Source organism: Oryctolagus cuniculus, chromosome 1 (genome assembly GCF_051225735.1).
Source record: "Oryctolagus cuniculus isolate XC-2025 breed Fujian yellow rabbit chromosome 1, ASM5122573v1, whole genome shotgun sequence".
NCBI classification, from domain to species: Eukaryota; Metazoa; Chordata; class Mammalia; order Lagomorpha; family Leporidae; genus Oryctolagus; species Oryctolagus cuniculus.
The window spans coordinates 181897481-181921811 of NC_142867.1; the positions used below are offsets into that span (position 1 = coordinate 181897481).

Sequence of the window (24331 nt, forward strand, 5' to 3'; positions counted from 1 at the left end):
CTGAGGAGAAAAAAAAAATCTATGACTTCTTCAGCTTTTAAATATTCCAAAGCTTGCTTTGAAAGAAGTTAGTTTTATCAAAAAATCATTAATTCAGATACTACTGCATCTGATATGCATCCAATTCGCAATTTAGTGTGAACATATATGATTCTTAGGCGCACATGTCGCCCTCTGAAGCAATTGTTTATATGGTGTCCCTGAGTGTATTGTGAAACACTTGTTAATCATAACCCCTTACTTCCTTCTTTATTCTGCACACACCTGTAGCCACTCTAAACCAGACCCAGTAAGATAAAGGGATGGAATAAGAAAAATTTATCCCCTCTTGATGAAATTCCAAGTTCAGTTCAGAAGCCAAAGAGTAAATGCAGTATTAAAAGTACTAAGAAAAAGAGATGCATATTTATTCATTACATAAGTATTTGTTAATGTACCTAGTACGTGCCAGATATACATTGAATCACTTAGAGTATTGTGATGGATGAGACAGAAGCTTATGTCCTCTTGAAGTTTGCATGCATCTAGAGTTCTGCCCAAATGGCATCCATTGTAAGGCTTCCATCATCACTGTGCCTGTGAGAGCACCCTCATCACATCTGTCTTTACCTTTATTATTTTCTTTATATAATTTTATAATGTTCCAGTATGTAGCTGATTGTCTATAAGGATAGAGACTTTCTTTACTGTTGTATCCATGGTGCTGAGAGTAGTCATTGCCACCAAACAGGTTCTAACAGTGAATAAATTAATTAATGCCTGGAGTTAGAAAGTAAGCACAGAAAAGTAAGTAGGAAAAATATCAGTTGGTGATGAGGGTTGGACAGAAAAATCAAAACAGGGAAGTGATGGAGAATGACTTGGGTGACCGTATATAGACACACATTCTAAGGCATTTATGTGGAAGCCAAGAAGTGCATAATAACCAGTGTCCAGCAATTCCACATAAGGCAGAAGAGGTATCCTGGACAAGGAGAAAGCAGTACAAAAGCCCTAAAATGAAAATGAGTTCAGTTTGTTGAAGGAGCCCAAAAGAAGTTCATTCTGCTGGAGGGTGGAAAGCAAAAGGTAAAGGTATTATAAGATGATGTTGTGGGGGTAACCAGACACCAAGGAGAGGCGTTTAGGTTTCAATCTGAGTACCGTGGGAAAATGGGGGAGGATATTAGGCAGGAAATTGACATTGATCTAAGTCCATTTTTATACATTCACAAGGGCTGCCTTATAGCACATGGATTGGAGAGGAGAAGAGGCTATGGGGCTGGTAAGGGACCCACTGTACTAATTTTTCAGTGCTATAAATATTACTAGTTATTTGATACAGTGAAATGATAAATAATAAAAGGACCCCACTCTCCAAAAACTAAGAAATACTCAAGTACTGATGTAAGATAAATTAACTTAGGCCTCCAGTTTGCAGTAAACTCCAAATGGCAGAATACTTGTCTTTAAATGTTTAAACTTTTAAAAAGTAGAGGAAGGGTTCCCAAATTCAATATATAGTAACAACAAGGAACTTGTCAGAATAGACTGTTTCACCCTCTTCCTCAGACCAGAACTCTATAGGAGGGATCCACACTTTAAAGTTTAACAAGAGCACCAGTGTTTTGGGGCCTTTGTTTGCAGGACCACCTTTAGAATGCACTGAGACAGAGGAGAGAGAGCAAGGCAAACCTCAGAGTACGACACACTTGCTACTGGCACTATTAAAACATCATGTTGAGGTAGACTAAACTCCATGCTAAAGTGACACTTATGAATTGGAAGGTGGAGGCGCTCATTTTTCCAAACACTATCCTGTCTTCCTGCCTTCTCTCTGACTCCCAGAAAGCCACAGAGTCATATATCATCTATAAGAAATGTTGACACCCATGCACAGGAACAGGCTTCAAAAAATTCATGGCCAACGCATGCATATTATAAAAAATTTTTCAGAACTTTTTGCACCAGAATAAACAGTTTCATTCTCTTTTTCCATGAACTTTTGACCTACCTTCTTATTTTGTGCATACTGGACCTCGGATTTGAAGATGATACCATAAAAATGTAGACACACATACAGGAAGGAAGAAGACACAGTAGAAGTTAACAGATTCCATATCTGCTGTTGGTTTGTAGAAAAGTTCTGAACTTGCTAGAGGTTAAAATAATTAAGCATAGCCTCCCAACTCAGCCTGAGAACAAAAGGCAAAGCCATTGGGAGTGAGTAAACTCTTTTCCAAGTGCTGCGTGCCACTGGGTTTCAAAAACAAGAGAACTTGCATTTATTTTCTCTTTGCTTTCATTAAAGAATTCTTTCAGTGATTGTGGCTGACTGGTAATTGAGTGGTTTCTGCTGCCATGCACAGTCCATCAGAAGAAAAATATTCTAGCCTCACTTCACAGGGACTAGTACATTAATGGTGCCTTTGTGGTTTGAGAATATTACTGTTACAGCCCTCAAGTAGCTAACCTGTATCTCTGAAATATTTTGCATATCAAGTGCTATCTTCATTATGCAACTCCTTGAGATTATTAATCTTGAATTCTTTAGTCTTAATTTTTTTCCTACTCATCATATTACAGAAATGGCCTCTATTTGCCCACCTCGTATTTGGAGAATATATGCAAATATACTTCTCTTTAAAAAATTCTCTCTCCTCACCCCTCAAAAGTTTATTTTTTGTTCAAAAGGAAAATTTTCTCCCAAAACATCCCCTATCTAATTTGACCTCTCAGTGGTGTTCTGAACAGGCTAACCACATTTTCTTAAGGCACATTATTTTTACTACTTTGAAAACCACATTTCCTTGGTTTCCTTCATGCTACTGTGTCCTTTCTCATTCTCTGTGACCTCTCTTCCACTACTCAGCTCTTGTCTAGCCTCTTAGACTCCCTCTATATATACACGAATGGTTCCCATGACTCCAGTGTTCCCCTTATGCTAGTTGACTCCCATCAATCCAGCACCAGACCAAATCTCTGGATGTCCCCACCCAAATGCTTCACAAATTGGTCAACTCAATATTTGGTCCCTAAATCTAGACAGTTCTTGTTTCTCCGTGGCTCTTCAATCCCTGTACTGTGTTCTCTCTTCACCACCTCTACTTTGGTTTGTCCTAGAATACTGCAATAGCCTCCTGACTATATTTGCCTTCCTCAGACCAGGAGTTGGCACATTACAGCCAGTGGCTCTAATATCTTTTAAAGGATTATTAAGAATAGCTTTTAAAGGATTATTAAAAGAGCCAATGAAATAGAGCACAGAGTTATTAGGTTAAGTTGCTCAAGGTCTCACACCTGATTATGTCAATGGTTATTAAAAGAATGGCTTTTACATTTTTAAATGGACTATTAAAAACAAACAAAAACTAAGAATACACGAGGTACTGTAGGTGGCCTTCAAAACCAAAAACACTTACTCTCTGTTCCTTTACAGAAAATTTACTGCCTCCTGCTATAGACCATTCAGTGTGCTAATCTAGAGCATCTTTCTAGTGAAACCTGTCCCTGCTACTCTTGTGCTTAAATGGAAGTATTTTGATGGTTTGTCATCACTTGAGGTTAAGGTCCAAATACCTCAGCATGATATACAATGCCTTTTAGCATCTCATATTTGCCTGTTCATAGCTTCATCTTTTATATATCCCACCTCATGGAACTGAGCTCTACTCTTCAGCAATACCCAGTTTCTTGCTGTTTATGAATTGCCTAGGGCTTTCCAATACACTTTGCGAGGCTAACTCCAGTCTTGTCTTAAAGGAAGCCTATCCACCAAGGCTGGATATGTTACCCCTCTCCACACAGGTGCACATGGCTCCCTACTCTATATACCTCCACTATACATCTGTCTCAGCCCTTACCACTGTATAATAGACCCAGATGTTTGTTACTAAATAATCTTCTGAATTATGTTCCTCTTCCTCAATGGCAGACATTTAGGAATGGGTCTTATTTTCTTGACAATTCTAAGAACATAATAAATACCCAACAAATGAAAAACCAATGAATGAATGAACAAGGGAACTAAAGGGTGAATACCAGTTGTTAGGAGGCAGATTTCTTAATTTCTGTAAGGATGTGATCTGGCTGGCTTTCTATAATCTGGATGGCCATTCTAATATGTGTTCTCTAATATGCAACTATGGCAGAGTTCCAGAGTGATACCCGCTCTGAAGTAAACCATTTTGTCTTGCCTACATGCTCTCCACTATAGAAATTTTAGGAAACCCCAAGATTATGTGGCAGACAACTGCAAAATTTGAAAACACTGCTCTAGAATGAATAAGGACAGAGAGTAAATACTTCTTGTCTTCCTTTCTCTCATCTCATTCAGGCCCATGGAGAAATCTTCATCACCATCATCATCAGCAGCAGCGTCATCATCATCACTAGCACTTATTGAGCATTTACATTTAGTTTTAGGTTTGCATTTGTCCTCAAAATAGCCCTTTCAATTTTTTATCCAAATTTTATAGATGTTAAAATTGAGAATTGGAGATGTTAGATTAACTTTCCCAAAGTCTCAACTTAATAGTGGAGATGTGATTTGAATCCAAAGTAGTCTGACCCCAGGTACTACCTCATTTTATTAACGATTAGACTTAGTTGGATACATGGGCTTGCCATGGTTTTATAAGGAAGTTGTTGAGGTCAACAAGACCTAGAATAAGTTAACTTTCAATATTCTAGTCAGCTGGCTTCCAATATATGAGTATTTCATTTTCATTGTTGCACATATCTTTCAGGAATGGACTTTTGTCCTATTGGTAACTCCATCTTTACATATATGTGACCAGCCATTTATGCACAATGTTAGGCACACAATAGGTTCTCACTAAACATTGCAATTGTTACATCTGTGTGTCTCTGCCACTCTGTAAGTCTGCAGTGTTCATGACCTTCTTAGAGATGTAGACCTCAAGCAAGAGGAAGCTAAGCTGTCCCTTGTTTTTTCAATCACACTGGATGAACACTGAACTCTTCATCATGTCTGAGCTGAGATCCATGAAAAAATAACTCCAACTTACATTTGCAACACATAACATACACTTGGCCAAAGAATCTGGTGAATAACCTATCCCCACATTATATAATTCAGACAAATATATGTTTGATATTCCCACACCTCAGTCCAACTCTAAAAACAGTACCTGTAAAGAAGGTACTTCCTTACAAAAAAAAAAGCCAGATTCTCAAATTGAAAACAAGGTTAGATTACCAAATTAGTAAGGACAGCTGATGGAAGGTTCATCTTTGTCTCTAAGAAAGATCTAAAATTCTGCTGATTGTATCACACTGGTAGGGAAATCCTTGATACTCTCTAATACCACTGGAGAAAAGTGAGCCATAGTCACCTATTTTAATCATAGTTCAGAGATATAAATCTTACAACATTTAAAGCAACTTTACTCAAGGTTATGGACTTTTGAAAAAGGAATATAGGTGAACATGAATAACATGAAACTAGATACTTTGAAGAAATACTTCTTAAGGAATGAACCCAAGAGTGCTTTACTACATGCAATCCCAGGGAAAGGACTAATGCCAAAGGGTTTTGGAAATGTAATCCCTAAGCCTATTCCTGTTTTCCTTTTTTGGATCTTGGTCTACCCACCATGTCCTCCCCACCCCCTTCATCTAGGGAAGCAATCTATACATCATTTAACATGGAGAACAGCCCACGATTGTAGAAGACAGTAAGTTTATAATTATAGCCACTTAGGCGAAAATCCCAGTTCTGTCACTTAATTTTGTGAGTCCACTTTAAAATCTCTGAACCTTGGTTTTCTTATGAGTTAAAATACAATGATACTAGGCCGGCGCCGCGGCTCACTAGGCTAATCCTCCGCCTAGCGGCGCCGGCACACCGGGTTCTAGTCCCGGTCGGGGCGCCGGATTCTGTCCCGGTTGCCCCTCTTCCAGGCCAGCCCTCTGCTGTGGCCAGGGAGTGCAGTGGAGGATGGCCCAGGTGCTTGGGCCCTGCACCCCATGGGAGACCAGGAAAAGCACCTGGCTCCTGGCTCCTGCCATCGGATCAGCGCGGTGCGCTGGCCGCAGTGCGCCGGCCGCGGCGGCCATTGTAGGGTGAACCAACGGCAAAAGGAAGACCTTTCTCTCTGTCTCTCTCACTGTCCACTCTGCCTGTCAAAAAAAATAAAAATAAAAAAAAAATACAATGATACTAATAAGACCAGGCACTAATATTTATTCTGCCCTTCAAAATTCCAAGGATGTAAAGAACAGAACAAAATGTCTGTAAAGTACCTTATACACAGTGGGTGTTCCTCTGTCAGTACCTGTGATCATTTTCATTTAGACATGAAACCATTGCATCACATCATCTTGCAAGATATTACCAAATAAGCAGCCTCACTCTGATTTTGAGGAAAATCTAGGCAGGTTTTCAAAGAACTGGGATAAAAAGGCACCTAAGAAAACAATGGGTTAGAGAATTATCAGCCTAAATCTGGACATAAGGAGAAGATGCTCATATTCAATGGACATTTTTTACTCTTTTGTGATCTAATTAGTAAGAGATGTTTGTAGTCTCTAAATGCTTATACTTCCCAGAAAGTTTTGGACAGTGGTCCAAAGTGCTGTTGAATAGGCAATGAATTAAGGAGAACTTGGAAAGCTTTACCTTGGGCAACACAGAGTATCCACAAATGGAAACTTCTCAGAATGGAAGAGAGAATCGGATGGGAAATTCCTCCAGGGTCAATTACAGAACCACAGTTTTGAATAATGCTATATGTAAAAGTCATAAGCACATGAAATGCAGTTTCCAAGTTTGCAGATAATATAAAAACTGGAGGCAGAGGAGATAGGGAGGGGAAAAATAAACCCCTTTCAATTTGGTTTGGCGTGTTTCCTTTAAAGAACTAGAGGAAATGGAGATGACAAATGTTTTTCCCAGTTGAGAAGTGGAAGAATAGCAAGCCAAGGGAAAAGGAACCATCCTCATAAATACATTAGCCTCAGCAAAAGAAAAGTATTGGGAGCAAGTGCAAAGGTCACATCTTGAACCAGGCAGATGCAGAGCATCCGAGGATGCTGGACAATAATGACACAGCACAAGTGAGGCATGGGCACGTGTACTCTTTTAAAGGCTCAGGGTCTCCAGTGATCCCACCAGCAGTTAAGTTATTCTTCCTAGCAACAGGCTGACTTCTGGAAAAAAAATGGTTAACTTTTTTCAGTAAACAAGGAAGTCACTGAAGCAAACCAGAAGTGACAAATTCTCCATGTTGAGGTCAGAGGCCAGCCAGCTTTTCCTGTAGAGGTCCCAATAGTAAACATTTTAGGGATCTCAGCCTGTCCTGTCTGTTCCAACCACACAACTCTGCCTTGGTGGTATGACAGCAGCCATGAGCAGTACCCAACCTGCTGTGGCAGGGTTCCAATCCTACTTTGTATACAGAAGGAGGCAACAGCTAGAGTTTGAGGAGCCATAATCTATGTACTTAGGAAATCTGGTCAGAGTCATATCATTCAGAGGTTTGGAGTTTGGAATGAATTTCCCAGACTACAGGTAAACTACACATATGAGTAAATTCAAGACCTCATGAATTTCTAAACACAAGGAAGTTGAAAGTTTTGGCAAAAATATGAGGACAGGGTTAAGAATGTGTGGTCAGGTGGCCTTTCCCATTCCAAAAATATTTTCTATACTTCCATCTGAGCCATCATGAAGCTTCTGGCATTAAATAACTTTTACTTGGCAATTATATTAAAAAACAGTAAGGTTTTTAACAGTTTCCCTAGCCAAATGGTGATATGAAACTCCACATGAACCTCAACTGTATTCCCCAAAATATATATACAAACTAAAACCCTCCCTTGAAAGCCTCTGGGCTACTATAATTTTTGGTTTCTGAAAACAAATTCTTGCTTGTAGAAGAGGTCTTCTCACTGAATTCCTTTTTCTTCCTGCTTCAAACAACCTAAAATCCAGACTTTAGTGATTGTGCATTTCCCTGAGTAACCATAAACCTTGACAAAAATTAACCCTCCATCACCAAAAAACAAAGCCAAACCACATGCCTTACAACTAGGTCTCAGTGGATGCCTACATGTGATTAATTTTTTAAAAAGTCATAGGTCATACTCGACTCCTGATTCTGCCATGTATTAGCTGAGAAAAATGCTTAACCTCTCTGCACTTTTTCCTCCTATCTGATATATAGAAAATAATTTCAATCTAATAACATGGTAGTGAAACTAAAATGACATGAATGCATATATACTTGACTAATGAATATTGGTTCCCACTCCTGCTTTGTGCTAGATTTGTTACCCAGTTGAAGAAATCCCTAAGCAGAAAAATAAAAATCTTCATTTCAGGATGAGGGAAAGACCTCAGTTTCTTCCCAGTAATATGAGGATACTTCAAGAAATTCAAAACTTGAAGTCCATGCATAGTTTTTTCATAATACGCATTTTTCACTAACTTTTTGAAGACCTCTGGTATGCATGGATTTCAAAAACTTTTTGCACCAAAATAAACTCATCTTTTAATTCTACTTGCCACAAACCTTTTGAGCTAATGTTCTTTAAACAGCCTGTTTTAACTCTCCTGAGTTCCTCTTTTCCAACTCTTGTGCTTTTATTTATATACTTTTTGAAAATTGCAGGGATCTGGCTATATTTTTTTGGTGTTCTAAAATTTCAGTATTTGGTTAATAGTGTTAAAACAGTTATGGAAATAACTTGCTGTCCTTATTCAGAGATTCCTGAGTCAAGAATAGAATTAAGGCTGTTGCCAACCCACTGTGCCCCATGCCATCTCTGCTGCTCTTTTCCACATCCTGGTCTCTCAGACAGCAAATCTTTGCTCATACTCCATATCCCTGGTTTATGGTTTTTCCTTAAAATCTCTACATTTCTCAGTCATGGATCCATGTCAAAACAGCTCTTCTCAACATTCATATTAGGGACTATGGCATGAAGATTGAATAGTAGTGGAGATGGTATAATAAAATGATAACCTACACTTCTATGATTTTTTTTCCTTTAGTTAAAAGAATTTTTTTAAAACCTTTATTTAATGAATATAAATTTCCAAAGTACAGAATATGGATTACAATGGCTTCCCCCCCATAATGTCCCTCCCACCCGCAACCCTCCCCTTTCCTATTCCCTCTCCCCTTCCATTCACATCAAGATTCATTTTCGTTTCTCTTTATATACAGAAGATCAGTTTAGCATACATTAAGTAAAGATTTCAACAGTTTGCTCCCACACAGAAACAAAGTGAAAAATACTTTTTGAGTACTAGTTATAGCATTAAATCTCAATGTACAGCACACTAAGGACAAAGATCCTACATGAGGAGTAAGTGCACAGTGACTCCTGTTGTTGACTTAACAAATTGACGCTCTTGTTTATGGCATCAGTAATCACCCTAGGCTCTTGTCATGAGCTGCCAAGGCTATGGAAGCCCCCTGAGTTCACTGACTCTGATCATATTTAGACAAGGCCATGGTCAAAGTGGAAGTTCTCTCCTCCCTTCAGAGAAAGGTACCTCCTTCTTTGATGACCTGTTCTTTCCACTGGGATCTCACTCGCAAAGATCTTTCATTTAGGTTTTTTTTTTTTTTTTTTTTTCCAGAGTGTCTTGGCTTTCCATGCCTGAAATACTCTCATGGGCTTTTCAGCCGGATCCACATGCCTTAAGGGCTGATTCTGAGGCGAGAGTGCTGTTTAGGACATCTGCCATTCTATGAGTCTGCTGTGTATCTCACTTCCCATGTTGGATCATTCTTTCCCTTTTTGATTCTATCAGCTAGTATTTGCAGACACTATTCTTGTTTCTGTGATCCCTTTGGTTCTTAGTCCTATCATTATGATCAATTGTGAACAGAAATTGATCACTGGGACTAGTGAGATGGCATTGGTACATGCCACCTTGATGGGATTGAATTGGAATCCCCTGGTATGTTTCTAACTCTACCGTTTGAGGTAAGTCAGCTTGAGCATGTCCCGAATTGCACATCTCTTCACTTCTATGATTTTTAACATATGCTAGGCACTTCTCTATGAGCTTTAAATGCATTAACTCATATAGAAGCCTCACAACAACCCCAGGGATATATTATATAGTTGTCATTTTATAGATGAGGAGACTTTGTCACTGAGAAATTAAATAAATTATTGCCCAAGGCTACAAGGGGACTAAGTCATAGGGCTGGGTTGGAACTGAGTCAGTAGGGCTCTGGAATCTGTGGTCTGATTCCCCATCCACTGTGCCATATTGTGGACATGATCACTTCCAGCCCCATTGCTTTGAAGGTAACTGAACGTATGTTTATTAGGTATTTATTCATCATGCCAGCACTATGCTGAATACTGAAGAGGGAACCATGAAAGAAGTAGGAGTTCCCACCCTTATGGTAATAATTTATGATCAAACTGAGGAAATGAAGAAATGAGGAATGAGGAAATGAGACTCTGTAACGGGTTTCTCATATCGCTTAAAACAACTGGAAGTTCAAGAAAGCAAAGGATTCTTTTTATTTTATAGAAAGCTTTTATTTAATAAATATAATTTTTGAAAGTACAACTTTTGGATTATAATGGTTTTTCCCCCTTAACCACCATCCCACCCGCAAACCATCCTACCTCCTACTCCCTCTCCCATCCCATTGTTCATTAAGATTCATTTTTAATTATCTTTCAACTCTAATTAAGTAAAGATTTCAACAGTTTGTATCCACAGAGACACACAACATATAAAGTACTGTTTGAAGACTAGTATTACCATTAATTCTCATAGTAAACTCATTAAGTACAGGGGTCCTACTGGGGAGCAAGTGCATAGTGATTCCTGTTATTGATTTAACAATTGACACTCTTATTTCTGAAGTCTGTGATAACTCAAGGAGTCTCTTGTCATGAGCTGCCAAGACTATGGAAGCCTCTTGAGTCCACAAACTCTGACATTATTTAGACAGAGCCATACTCAAAATGGAAGTCTCTCCTCCCTTCAGAGAAAGGTACCTCCTCCTTTGATGGTCCTCTTTCCACCAAGGTCTCACAGACATCTTTCATGTAGGTCATTTTTGGCCACAGTCTTGGCTTTCCATGCCTGAAATGCTCTCATGGGCTTTCCAGCAAGATTTGAATGCCTAAGGGCTGATTCTGAGGCCAGAGTGCTATTTAGGGCATTTGTCATTCTGCAAGTCTGCTGTGTGGCCTGCTTCCCATGTTGGATCATTCTCTCCTTTTTAATTCTATTATTAGCACACAGTTGGTCTTATTCATCTGTTCTCTTTGTCATTTATTCCTATCTTTATGATCAGTTATGAGCTTAAACTGATCACTTTAGTAAGATGGCATTGGTACCTGCCAACTTAATGAGATTTGGAGTCCCATGGCAAGTTTTTAGCTTTACCCTTATGGGTAAGTCCAAGGGAACATGTACTGAACTGTACATGTCCTCCCTCTCTTATTCCCACTCTTATTTTTAACAGGGATCAATTTTGAATTGTATTTAAACACAAGAATAATTCTATGTTAAGTAAAGAGTTCAACCAATGGTATTAAGTAGAAAAAGAATATACTAAAAAGAATAAAATAGTAAGCTGTTCCTCAATAGTCAGGACAAGGGCTGATCAAGTCAAGCAAGGGATTCTTGTAGTCTGTGGCAGCACAAGGGAATAGAACCTGGATTCATTCTTTATCGATGGGGATAACTGGGAAGGGCAGACAGGAGAGGAAGAAGAAATTGTCTTCAGCCCCAGGCTAATGGCAAGTAGAGTAAAAGATACCGGGCTGGCGCCGTGGCTCACTTGGCTAATCCTCCACCTGTGGTGTCAGCACCCCGGGTTCTAGTCCCAGTTGCTGCTCTTCCAGTCCAGCTTTCTGCTGTGGCCCAGAAGGGCAGCGGAGGATGGCCCAAGTGCTTGGGTCCCTGCACTCATGTGGCAGACGGGGAGGAAGCACGCGGCTCCTGGCTTCAGATCAGTGCAGCACTGGCCATAGCGGCCATTAGAGGAGTGAAAGAATGGAAGGAAGACCTTTCTGTCTCTCTCTCACTGTCTATAACTCTACCTGTCAAATAAAAAAAGATACCATCTTAGTAGGAACGATGAGTTTGTTTTGAGATTTGGGGCAACTGTTGCAAAAATGAGGAAGCCACTATTCTAAAAACAAAGGATATGCTTCGATTTCTATTTTCTTTTTTTTTTTTTCCAAAGACACGTACATAGCTCATGACCCACTCACTTTTTTTTTTTTTTTTAACAGAGTGGATAGTGAGAGAGACAGAGAAAGGTCTTCCTTTTGCCGTTGGTTCACCCTCCAATGGCTGCCACGGCTGGTGCGCTGTGGCCGGTGCACCACGCCGATCCGAAGGCAGGAGCCAGGTGCTTCTCCTGGTCTCCCATGGGGTGCAGGGCCCAAGTACTTGGGCCATCCTCCACTGCACTCCCTGGCCACAGCAGAGAGCTGGCCTGGAAGAGGGGCAACCGGGAAAGAATCTGGCGCTCTGACTGGGACTAGAACCTGGTGTGCCGGCGCCGCTAGGTGGAGGATTAGCCTATTGAGCCACGGCCCCGGCCTCGATTTCCATTTTCTAATCCTGTGTTGAGACCTAACATGAGTTTATACATGCTGACATGTTAGAGTTATACATCTGAGATGGAAGACTATCATGGCCATGGGACAGATGGGCATTTCTAAGCCCATAAATTCTCTATGATAACTAGAAATCCCAAAGAGACTACTTTCATTACTATTACCTATACCATTAAAAATATAGTTTATTATTTATATCTAACCATTTAGATGATGTCTTGTTACTTGAAAACCAGTAAAAATGAGTCTGTAGACTCTTTTATTTGATCTCCTTAAGACCTTTATGAATTCAATAGTATCATCAGTTTCCAAAAAGAACTTAGGAGCTCACACAGTTGAATGGCTTGCTCAAGATGACAACACAATTCCAGGCTGGCAGTCACAGTTCTTGACTCCAACTTAGGAAGTCTTCTCCTCCTCACAGTATTTTCTCATTGCTCATCATGGAGGTCAGTTTGAAAGAGAGAATTGCACAAGACAATAATCTTCACAGTCAAACCAAGGATTGAGAAGACATCATGATGCTGCTTCACTCACAGAAGTGCCCACAGCTGCCTCCTTTTTGAGTTGACACACTCTGTCTCTGTACATTGCAAATGCATAGGAGATAGCTTAGCCTAAGGATGTTGTACTTGGTAGGTCTGCCCCATGAGCATTTAGTCCATGGCTTGCATGTGTGACAAGGATTTGTACGCAGGTAATGGAAACCATTTTTGTAGTCTCTTGGCTTGTCCTTACTTAATTTTTGTAGAATGTGTAAGAAGATATGCGGTCACAGAGAAGCTTGTAAGTAAAGGCCCCACAAAAACAAAGCTGCTTCTCTACTTTCTGACTAAAAGTATGGTGAAAGAAATAAAGCAAGGAGTTTTAGCACATAAACCAAAAGGGAAGTGGGATGTGGGTATGGGAAGAAACAGAGAGCATTAATATAGCTAATGTGACCACAGTACCACTTGCTATGTAATTCTTAATTGTGCCCATTCACTGTCCCCTCATCTTCTGATTTCTTAAATTCCAAAACAACCCCAGAGAAATCTTTCTGGTTTTGCTTGGAAAGCAGCACTATATTTCTGTGCCTGCATATTCTAAAACAGGCCTGTCAAATTTGAAACCTAAATACAATCTGACAGAAATCAACTACTAACAAATTAAGTTAAATTAATAGAGTAGACGCCTGAAACACAAGCAAAGTATTTTTTCCAGGAACCTTTCTCCCTAGTTGCCAGGCTAGATAGAAAGACTGAAACAAATCTCAGTCTCTACAGCTAAGCTCTTCCTCTGCCCCTTCAGGCTTCCTAGAGAGCCCCACAGGGGAACCCTCTTCAGAACTACTGTGCCCCCTAGTGTCAGTATCCAAACCTCATCCACCAATTTTATAAGAGCATCTTATAAAATAGTAACAGTAGGTATTATATCCTCCCCTGACCCTAAAAGGATTTATTCCTTAATAGATTATTAGGCAAATGGTTAGACTATCCAAATTGGCCAAAACATATGATATACTTGTGGAAACTTTCTGATTATAAGAAGAAAGCATAACTAAACAGTTGAACGTTGTGGTTGCCTCAGAGGTATTATAGAATTTTTTAAAAAGTACTAAACCAAGATCAAGAATGCCTATTTCAAATTCTTACTGTACTTCCAAATAACCATGTGTCTTTGAGCTAAAGTCATAAATGTAAATACTGCAAAAAATGACAAATTCAGGCATTGTCCCATGTAGATTTTGTCTTTAACTGCCTTCATTGAGGTAATGGCTTCTTTGTCTTTATATACGCAGTTTATAGAAGAAAATATATACAAATGCTGAATCTCATGAGCTACATTCCTTCCCTTCTATTTCTGTTACCCTGATCCTAGTTGAAATTCTCGTGGCTTTGTGCCTAATGTGATGTTTTGCCACCCTTGTCTTTCCCAGCTTATGGGAATTATCTTGCAGGCTTCAGACTTGGGCAGAAAACATTATGGCTTACTCAATAGTGCCTGTGCCTAGAGCTATAAACTTAACTCTTTCCTTAAAAAATCGGGGATTCAGACCTAGAGTGGGAGAAAAGCTTATACTCTCTACATGAAATCAAACAATTGAAGTAGTTTTATGTTAAAAAAAAAATCCAAACTTGGAGATCTAACAATTTGGAGGAAACACCAGTATCATGTACCCCTCTCAATTCCTTCCTTACATTTCCTAACCCCCCCCCCTTTTCTTCACTCATATTTAATTCACCACCCAGGGTGTCCAGAATTGCCAACAAATGGAAATGTAGGAGAGTGATAGGACTTACCAATGGCTATTATTTAAATCACAGCAGGACCATAGTAAAGTTTGGAAGAACTGTCTTGTTTCCTCCTACTCTGAGTCTTCAAGATCCTTTTCTGTAAGGAAAAGAGTCATTGCCAGTTTCAGGGAGGCAACTATCCTAATTAGTTTGGGAATTTAGCACATTTTAACCCCTACATTTTCAATGTGGTAAAATTGAATAGTTTATCTGAAGTAATTTATCCAGAGTTGTCAGTTCCATTAAAATTTGGTTAGGCCTGCTTTCATTATTGTTACTTAGAAATTGTTTTGGAGGCATTAATATTCCTGGGATGTCATAGGGATTTAGACCATAAAGTAGACTTTAATTTTTTTAACCTATGCAGCTAGAACACCTAAAGAGACTTAGCAGTGATACTGCCTTTTGTTGCATTCAATAAGATTTCTTTAGAAAACAATGACACCATTAGCTAGAATACTGTATGGTTTATCAAAGATAAATAAACTGTATCATCTTTTCCTCATTATCTTCTTTGAAATAGATTCACATGTATTGTTTGAGAAAACATGTCTGTGTTGATGGGTAGATGAATGTGTGAATGAATTCTATCCCAGTCTCTCTTTCTGGCCCTTACCAAGCCTCAGCTCTTACTCAGTACCACAAAAGCTTGACTGTTGTAGTAATTGTGGTGATTTTCTAGAATGAGACTAATCAAGGGTAAATCATCCAAAAATTTCACTTTATTTCAGGTGTTCTCTCCTTTTGCAGTTTTACTAGAACTGCTCGTACATAACCAGATTGATTGATGTAAGCCTTACTTCTATTTCCTGCCATTCGTGAGGGGTAAAAATAAACCACACAATAGGCCTAATGCCAAAAGCAGCACATAGGAGATCTAATTAATTGCCAGGTGGTCATCCACCTCAGAACAGTTGAGAGCTGACTAAAGGTGGTGCTAAACTGCAGATGCCGTAGAGTTTGGAGAGACTTGGCAAGGGAAACAGTGAAGAGGAATGGAATTATCAGGTAGGAGAATGTTGCTGGGACAGAGATCTGACTCTGAGTCTTAATTTCACCATCAAGACTTAGGAGTTCTCCTGACCTTTGTGTGCCCCACCCAGCTTCCTGAAAACAACCCTGTTATGAGCTTGCCTCCTAGGCATAGATGTTAATGTGATATTGGATGAACTCTTCTTTGAGCAGTTTGAAAGTAGGGAGGCAGGAAGAATTACAAAGATGAAAATGGCCAACACTGGGAATTTGAAAGCAGCCACTAGATCGTAGCTGTACTGTTTCATGATGTGTCTACCTAAGGCCCTGCCAGGTCTAGCCACTGGCTTTCAAAGCTTCCCACCCTGTCTCCTTCAAGCCTTCTGGATTTCCACCTCCTCAGATAAATTCTGCTTACCACCAGCTTCACTAAGCCTTCAAGCCATCATTAGTTACTAATCTGCTTCACCGCCCTAATGTAGCAGGTAGTTCCTAAAGTAGCACAAATATGGAAAAGAAAAAATAGTAGGCTGAGATTGGAATGAGTTTTGGAGCTCATCACACTTATTTTCAGCTAAATAAATGTTGCTAAACTAGACAGTGATTATTCTGTAATTGTCTCTTCGTGACCCTTAAAGGCAAATTTTACCTTAATTATGCACAGCACTCTCTTCAAAGGGCTGTCTGTAGTATTGTGAGAAATGAAGCAATAAATGGGACCTGTGCCTTATGCCCCATAGTAGTTATAGGAAAAGACAGTGTATGTATAAGGACCTAGAATTGAGAGATTGTTATCCATTCAATTTCCTTCAAAATATACATCAGAATCCTCTCATCAATATTTGAGCCCTGGCTTTATCTCCTTCACCTCCAAACCTTGAAAATTTCCTCACTCCATAACTAGAACTCCTACCTTCTTTACACCATCTCTAAAACCAACTACTTCTTTTAAACTTTGCCTTTTCCTTAATAAGCCTTCCCCAAATCTCTCTGCACCACATGTTCTAATACCTTCTCTCATCCCTGATGTGTGTGTGTCATATTTAGTGAATATAAGTTGTCTATTTTAATTGGTAGAACTTAGATCATGTAATAAACAAACTTCAACAGTAATCAAAACCTCCTCCTTTGGAATTGCAACCAGAATTATATCAAAGTGGCAAGAGAGCCTGGGTTCCTGAATGACCTTCTAGTTGGTCTTTATTGATAAAACAGAGTCCTAAATGGACACTTGACATGCCTCCCTGTCTTACCAAAACTGAAAGAAAAAAAAAATCTGATTTGGTGGGTTTATAACATTCCTTTTCTGTCTCCCCAGGATTCTTCTCCAGCCAGATGATTCCCTGCAGATCCTCGCACCAGTGGAAGCTGATGTGGGTTTCTACACTTGCAATGCCACAAATGCCTTGGGGTACGACTCTGTCTCCATTGCTGTCACATTAGCAGGTAACCTGAAAGTCCCTGTTCAGTTCAATTCAGGAATGTATTGAGTGTATGCCTCTAATTTGTCAGGCAGGTCTAGGGACACTTAGATAAATGAAACCTGGCCTTGCCAGGGAGTTTATAATCTAGAATTATGGTTATAATGGGAGTGAAATATAGTATAAGATAGAATGAAGTGCTGTAATTGATAACCAAAGAATATGCAAAGACTGTTGATTCCATCTCGGAGGTCTTATTGGGATGTGGGGAATTTTGAGAAGAAAACTTAAGAGAAATACTCCAGGCAAAAAGAGATGAGCATCATGAGCAAAGATGATGTGTGCGAGAAAGTAGCATATTGCAGAACGTGAATTGTGAACTATGATCATTAAGTGCTCTTTTGGAATCCTGTCATTTCTTCTTCCCCATCTGTTGCAAAGAAGACTTTAAGACTCACAGGCAATTGGAATTCTGCAGTGATGTCTTGGAGCAGAATTGTTCCCCAGAACTTCTCTGATTCTACTTTACTTCAACCTCTGGCTTTAATTCACCTGCCAACACTTGGCCTTTATCCATGGAGGGTAAACAAAACATTCTATACGTGACGACTCAAGAATATTTCAACTCAGTGTACAACATCTGCAGGGCTGTGGTCTTGTAGAAATTATTTTTATAAAACCTCTTCACATAGGATAAATCTGTGCCTTTGAAACTAAAAGAAGAGGTACCAACTGGACAAGTTCACTCATTTCTCAGAGGCCAGGTAACCTAAGGTCACACAGCTGCTCAGCTGGTGGTAGGGAGAAGGGAACAGAGGTCTCTCTGCTCCCAACTCATTGTTCTTTCCACTTCCCCACTGATCCTACCAAAATAGGATCCTTTGTCTCAGAGCTGGGCCATACATTCCTTGCAGTGCTATGTTGCATGTGTTTGTATTTATTCTTTTCAATTGCAGCTCCCATCAGATGATTCAATAGATGTTAGAAAAGCCAGCATCACCCCACACTGACCTCATCTGTCCATGCTGGGATTATGTTGTCACACTGTACTCCAGTCACACGTGCTACTCCCTTGCATGTCTGTTTAGCAACAATATTTCTGCCCCCATGACCTAAGGCTGATCTGGGAAAGAACCTTTAGTTGACTGCTTTGCAGGGAAGATGAAAGTCAATAGTGAAGAAGACAAGCTAAGGGGTCCTGGGGTGGATTAAAGACTGAGATTATTAATGCCTGTTTTCTATGAATAAGCCATTTGCTTTTCCCCTAATGTATTCCAGTTGCAATCCTTATTCCCCTCTTTATACAAAGTCCAGATGCTCCCCACCAATCCTGTAAAACATCTTCTGCCATCTATCCTCCAATCTGCCTTTACAAGGGCACTGCTGACATCCTCCCAGTTACAGGCAAATAGTGTCTCTTACGGGATTAACTCTCATGTTTATGTTTATCCAGATATGGTTCAACTCTGTCACAGACTAAATACCCTTTGTTCACTCGAATTTAATACGATTAATGGAAACCTGTCTGGAATTAAGCAAGGCAATTATACCATCAGGCTTGTCTTCAAGCTCTTTGAAGAGGAGCTATTGTAGGCTGCCAACAGGTTCAAAGCCAAGAAGAGAGAGAAAGCAGCCAAAGAGGCACCAGGGAAGGGGAAGAAAGAGGCTGACAATGAACTATGATCACAAATACCACACCCAGGGTCTAGGGCGATGTGTCCTGTGCTTCAGCTGCTGAGATACATTAAGGTCTGCCAGTGAATCTGCCGAGCAGTCCTTCTGAATGTAATGAACCAAAGCACATATAGTGCCTGAAGATTGTATTTTCATCTTTGCTTGGGATTCTCATTCATACCGCTGCCAGAACTTAACACTCACAACATGAAATGGCTTACCAGCTACTGTTCTGAGCACACCCTCTACCAGGTATTATAGGACATTTGGCAATAAATAACAGTAGAAGTTTTTTACTGCTTGGTGCTTACAAACTAATGAATAGATAGATGGTAAAATGACTAACTGGAATTCAGAGATGACTACAATTTATTCCAAATGTACCCACTGAAATTCTGCTTAGCAGTATAGAAGATAGAACTTAAATTTGCATTGGAGAGGGTGAGAAATTAATATCAAACATTTCTAAAATTGATTATTAATTATTAGCTTGTGATCTTGAACAAAATATACAACCTCACTGAGTATCAGTTCTTATCTGTAAACGTGGAATTGATACTATTTTATGGGATTGTTGTATGGGGTTGTGCATGTGAAAAGGTGCTTAGCTCAATGGCAGACACTTCATTAACACTCAGAAAATGTTAGCATACCTTTTTTTCTTTTCTAGAATAAACCACATCTTGAAAGCCGTTCTAAGCTAAGTAAAATATTGTCCCAACTTTGCTTCCCTGTATTTTTCAATATAAATCTTAACATCGATATTTTTCAAGTATGGACTTAGAAACTGTTCTGTTTACCTGAAATCAAATCCTCATGGTAAATCTCAGCATTTAATATTTTCAAAGGAATTATAGAGTTTTTACCTGGACGTCCACATTAATATAGGCCTAAAGAGAAAAAAAAAATCCTTGGAGGCTTTATGTAATCAGGGATCCCCTGTGGCTTTGTAAGGAAAGTGTGGGCTTCCATCTTGCTGGTGTACTTTTGTTGCCAACTTCATGAGAATTCACAAGAGCAAGCATGGCAGGACACTTGAATCTATGGGCCCTGGGCCCTCCAGATCTAGGTTTGAATGCTGACTCTCACTTCCTGAACTGTGACTTCTTTGCCCTCCATGACTCAGTTTCATCATCTGTAAAAGGCAATAATAGTAGTACCTGGCTCCAAGGGTACAAGTGGAGACTGAATGCATTCCTTCATATAAAATGCATAGATAATTATGTCTGCATATAGCAAGCACTCAATATTTATAGCTATTCTTATCATGAGGATAATTCATGAAACAAAAGTCAACTTCCCTTTTACATAGGAAAGACCCCTTTTCAGGCACTAGAACATTCACAAGCCCCTTGTCAAGTTGCTCTCTCACTGTCTCAGTGGCAGTGGGGAAGCTGAAACAGCCATCTGGGAAGAACTTGGAGCACCAGGACTCAGAGGAGGAAGGTGGCTTGTGATGCAGAGTATGCAAACGGGCCACAGGCAGAGTAGCTTGATGAACTCCCCATGGCTCAAAGCAAGACCTCTCTCTCTTGAATTTGCCCTATCCCCTGGAATCAGTGTGAGGTTGCTGGTTCTCCCTCTCAGATTCATTTTAGTTCCATTGCTGACTCTCCCCACAGTTTATCTTTAAGATGTATTTATTTACCTCTTTAAATATAGGGTGTCACTAAACTAGGGTCGTTTTTGCTTTTGAATTGTTAAATTTTTTATTTGATGGAGCATTAAGCCCTTGACTGTAGTATAAATTAAAAATATGCTATCAAAAATTTAAGAAGGAACAAAGGAAGAAAAAAGAAAAGGATGGGTGAATTGGAGGTAGAGGGGGTGAAAGAGTGAGGGAGGAAGGAAATATTATATTCTTAGAATTGTTTCTATGAAGTGTATTGAATCTATTAAAAAAACTAAAATAAAATGGAGAAAATAAATGAAAATCAGGATGGCAGAGGAAGACCGAGACAGAGAGATCTTCCACCTGCTGATTCACTGCTCACATGGCCACAACAGCCAGGTCTTGGTGAAGCCAAAGCCAGGAGCCAGGAACCCTATCTTAGTCTCCCACATGAAATGCAGGGACTCAAGCACTTGGGCCGCCATCTGCTGCCTTCCCAGGTACATTAGCAGGAAGCTGGATCAGAAGCAGAACAGCTGGGACTTGAATCAACAGTCTCATATGGGATGCCAGTGGTGGCTTAACCTGTTGCACTACAATGCCAGCCCTAATTTTTCTTTAAATGTGAAATACCATTTAGTTTTATACATACTAATTCCAACAAATCTTCCTTATTCTTTCCTGTTTGGGCCTGTACAACATTGTCTTGCATCCCTCTACTTCTCTCCAAACTCATTCATTGTGTGTTGATTGTATCTTTCAAGACTCAGAAATTTGAGAATGTCTTGAAGCTGTTTGTCAACAAGTAGATAGTTTCCCTATCAGCCACCCTAGCATGCCCCAGGAAACTCACAGCTGTGTAGTCACAATGGCACACACTTTGTCTACCAAATGTACTTTTTTCCCTTTTTTTTATTTAATAAATGTGAATTTACATTGTGCAACTTTTGCATTGTTGTGGCTTTCCCCCCCAACCTCCCTCCCTTCCGCGGCCCTCCCATCTCCCACTCTCTCCCTCTCCCATCCCACCCTTCATCGAGTTTCATTTTCAATTATCTTTATATACAGAAGATCAACTTAGTATAAACTAAGCAAAGATTTCAACAGACTGCACTCACACAACCACACAAGATATAGAGTACTGCTGGACTAGTAGTGTTCTTGCTAACTCTCACAGTAAAACACATTAAGGACAGAGATCCTACGTGGGGAGCATGTACCCAGTGACTCCCGTTGTTGATTTAACAATTGGCACTCTTATTTATGATGTCAGTAATCACCCGAGGCTCTTGCCATGAGCTGTCAAGGCTATGGAAGTCCCTTGAGTTCACCAACTCTGAACTTGTTTAGTCAAGGCCATATCACAGTGGAGGTTCCTTCTTCCCTTCAGAGAAATGTGCCTCCTTCTTTGAGGGCCCGTTCTTTCTGCTGGGATCTTGTTCACCAAGATCTTTCATTTCAGTTGTTTTTGCCACAGTGTCTTGGCTTTCCATGCCTGTGAGACTCTTATGGGCCTTTTAGCCAGATCCAAATGCCCCAAGGGTTTATTCTGAGGCCAGAGTGCTGTTTAGGACATCTGCCATTCTATGAGTCTGCTGTATGTCCTGCTTCCCCCGCTGGATCATTCTCTCACTTTTAATTCTATCCTTCATTATTTGCAGACACTGGTCTTATTTGTGAAATCTCTTTGACACTTACCCTATCTTTTTAATCGGTTATGTACTTATACTCATCACTTTACCAAGTGAGCTGGCATTGGTACATGCCTCCTTGATAAAATTGAGTTGGAATTCCCTGGCACATTTCTAGCTCTACCATTGGAGGTAAGTCCGAGTGAGCATGTGCCGACATGTATATCTCCTCCCTCTCTTGTTCCCATTCTTATATTTAACAGAGATCACTTTTCTGTTAATTTTAATCACCTAAGAATAATTGTGTATTAATTACAGAGCTCAACCAGTGGTATTAAGTAGAACTAAAAGAACAACAACAACAAAAAATACTAAAAGGAATAAAATAAAAATAAATAAAAATAAAGTTGTTCCTCAACAGTCTAGACAAGGGCTGATCATATCCTTGTCTCTCGTTGTTTCCATTTCACTTCAACGGATTTCCTTTTAGATGCTCGTTTAGTTGTCATTGATCAGGGAGAATATATGATATTTGTCCCTTTTGGACTGGCTTATTTCACTTAGCATGATATTTTCCAGATTCTTCCATTTTGTTGCAAATGACTGAATTTCATTGTTTTTTACTGCTGTATAGTGTTCCATAGAGTACATATCCCATACTTTCTTTATCCAGTCATCCGTTGATGGGCATTTAGGTTGATTCCATGTCTTAGCTATTGTGAATTGAGCTGCAACAAACATTGAGGTGCAAATAGCTCTTTTTTTTCCCCCTTTAATTCCATTTGGGTAAATTCCAAGGAGTGGGATGTCTGGGTCCTGTGGTAGTGCTATATTCAGGTTTCCGAGGACTCTCCAAACTGTCTTCCATAGTGGTTTTACCAGTTTGCATTCCCACCAACAGTGGATTAGTGTCCCTTTTTCCCCACATCCTCACCAGCATTTGTTGTTAGTTGATTTCTGTAGGTAAGCCATTCTAACTGGGCTGAGGTGAAACCTCATTGTGGTTTTGATTTGCATTTCCCTGATGGCTAGGGATCCTGAGCATTTTTTCATATGTCTGTTGGCCATTTGGGTTTCCTCTTTTGCAAAATATTAAAGTCCTTGGCCCATCTTTTTATTGGGTTGTTTTGTTTCTGTGGTGTTTCTTGATCATTTTATAGATTCTAGATGTTAATCTTTTATCTGTTGTGTAGTTTGCGAATAGCGTCTCCCATTCTGTTGGCTGCCTTTTCACTTTCCTGTTTCTTTTGCTGTAAAGAAACTTTTAAATTTGAGGTAATCCCATTTGTTTATTTGATCTTTGATTACCCATGCCTCTGGGGTCCTCTCCAGGAATTCTTCGCCTGTTCCAATGTCTTGAAGGATTTCCCTTATGCTCTCAATTAGTTTCGTGGTGTGGCATATCTCTAGTTCTTTGATCCATGTTGAGTGGATTTTTGTATAAGGTGTAAGGTAGGGGTCTTGCTTCATACTGCGACATGTGGACATCCAGTTTTCCCAGCACCATTTGTTGAAGAGGCTGTCCTTGTTCCAGGGGTTGGTTTTAGGTCCTTTGTCGAATATGAGTTGGTTATAGATGTTTGGATTGATCTCCGGTGTTTCTATTCTGTTCCGTTGGTCTATCCATCTGTTTTTGTACCAGTACCAGGCTGTTTTGATTATAACTGCCCTGTAGTATGTCTTGAAGTCTGGAATTGTGATGCCTCTGGCTTTGTTTTTATAGTAAAGGATTTCTTTAGCTATTCACGGTCTCCTGTTTCTCCATTTGAATTTCAGCATCATTTTTCTAGGTCTTTGAAGAATGACTTTGGTATTTTGATTGGTATTGCATTGAACTTGTAAATTGCTTTTGGGAGAATGGACATTTTGATGATATTGATTCTTCCAATCCATGAGCATGGCAGGTTTTTCCATTTTTTTGTGTCTTCTATTTCTTTCCTTAATGTTTTATAATTTTCATCATAGAGGTCTTTGACATCCTTGGTTAAATTTATTCCAAGGTACTTGATTGTTTTTGTGGCTATTATGAATGGGATTGATCTTAGAAGTTCTTCCTCAGCCATTGTTCTTCCTCAGTAATTGTCCGTGTATACAAAGGCTGTTGATTTCTGAGCGTTGACTTTGTATCCTGCTACTTTACCAAACTCTTCTATGAGTTCCAATAGTCTCTTATAGGAATTTATTGGA

General features: G+C 39.6%; 1 protein-coding gene across 6 annotated transcripts in view; it reads left to right on the top strand.

Moving 5' to 3' along the window:
* Positions 1 to 24331, top strand: part of ADAMTSL1 (ADAMTS like 1) — a 1088032-nt gene that overhangs the window by 942264 nt on the left and 121437 nt on the right. For 5 of the 6 annotated variants that reach the window (XM_008254434.5, XM_008254437.5, XM_008254438.5 and 2 more), the window contains one exon: positions 17125 to 17252. In XM_008254434.5, coding sequence (XP_008252656.4) covers positions 17125 to 17252 — 128 coding nt within the window. Of the gene's footprint in view, positions 1 to 17124; positions 17253 to 19571; positions 20116 to 24331 lie in introns of those variants that run through there. The other variant, XM_089317536.1, reaches the window with a different exon arrangement.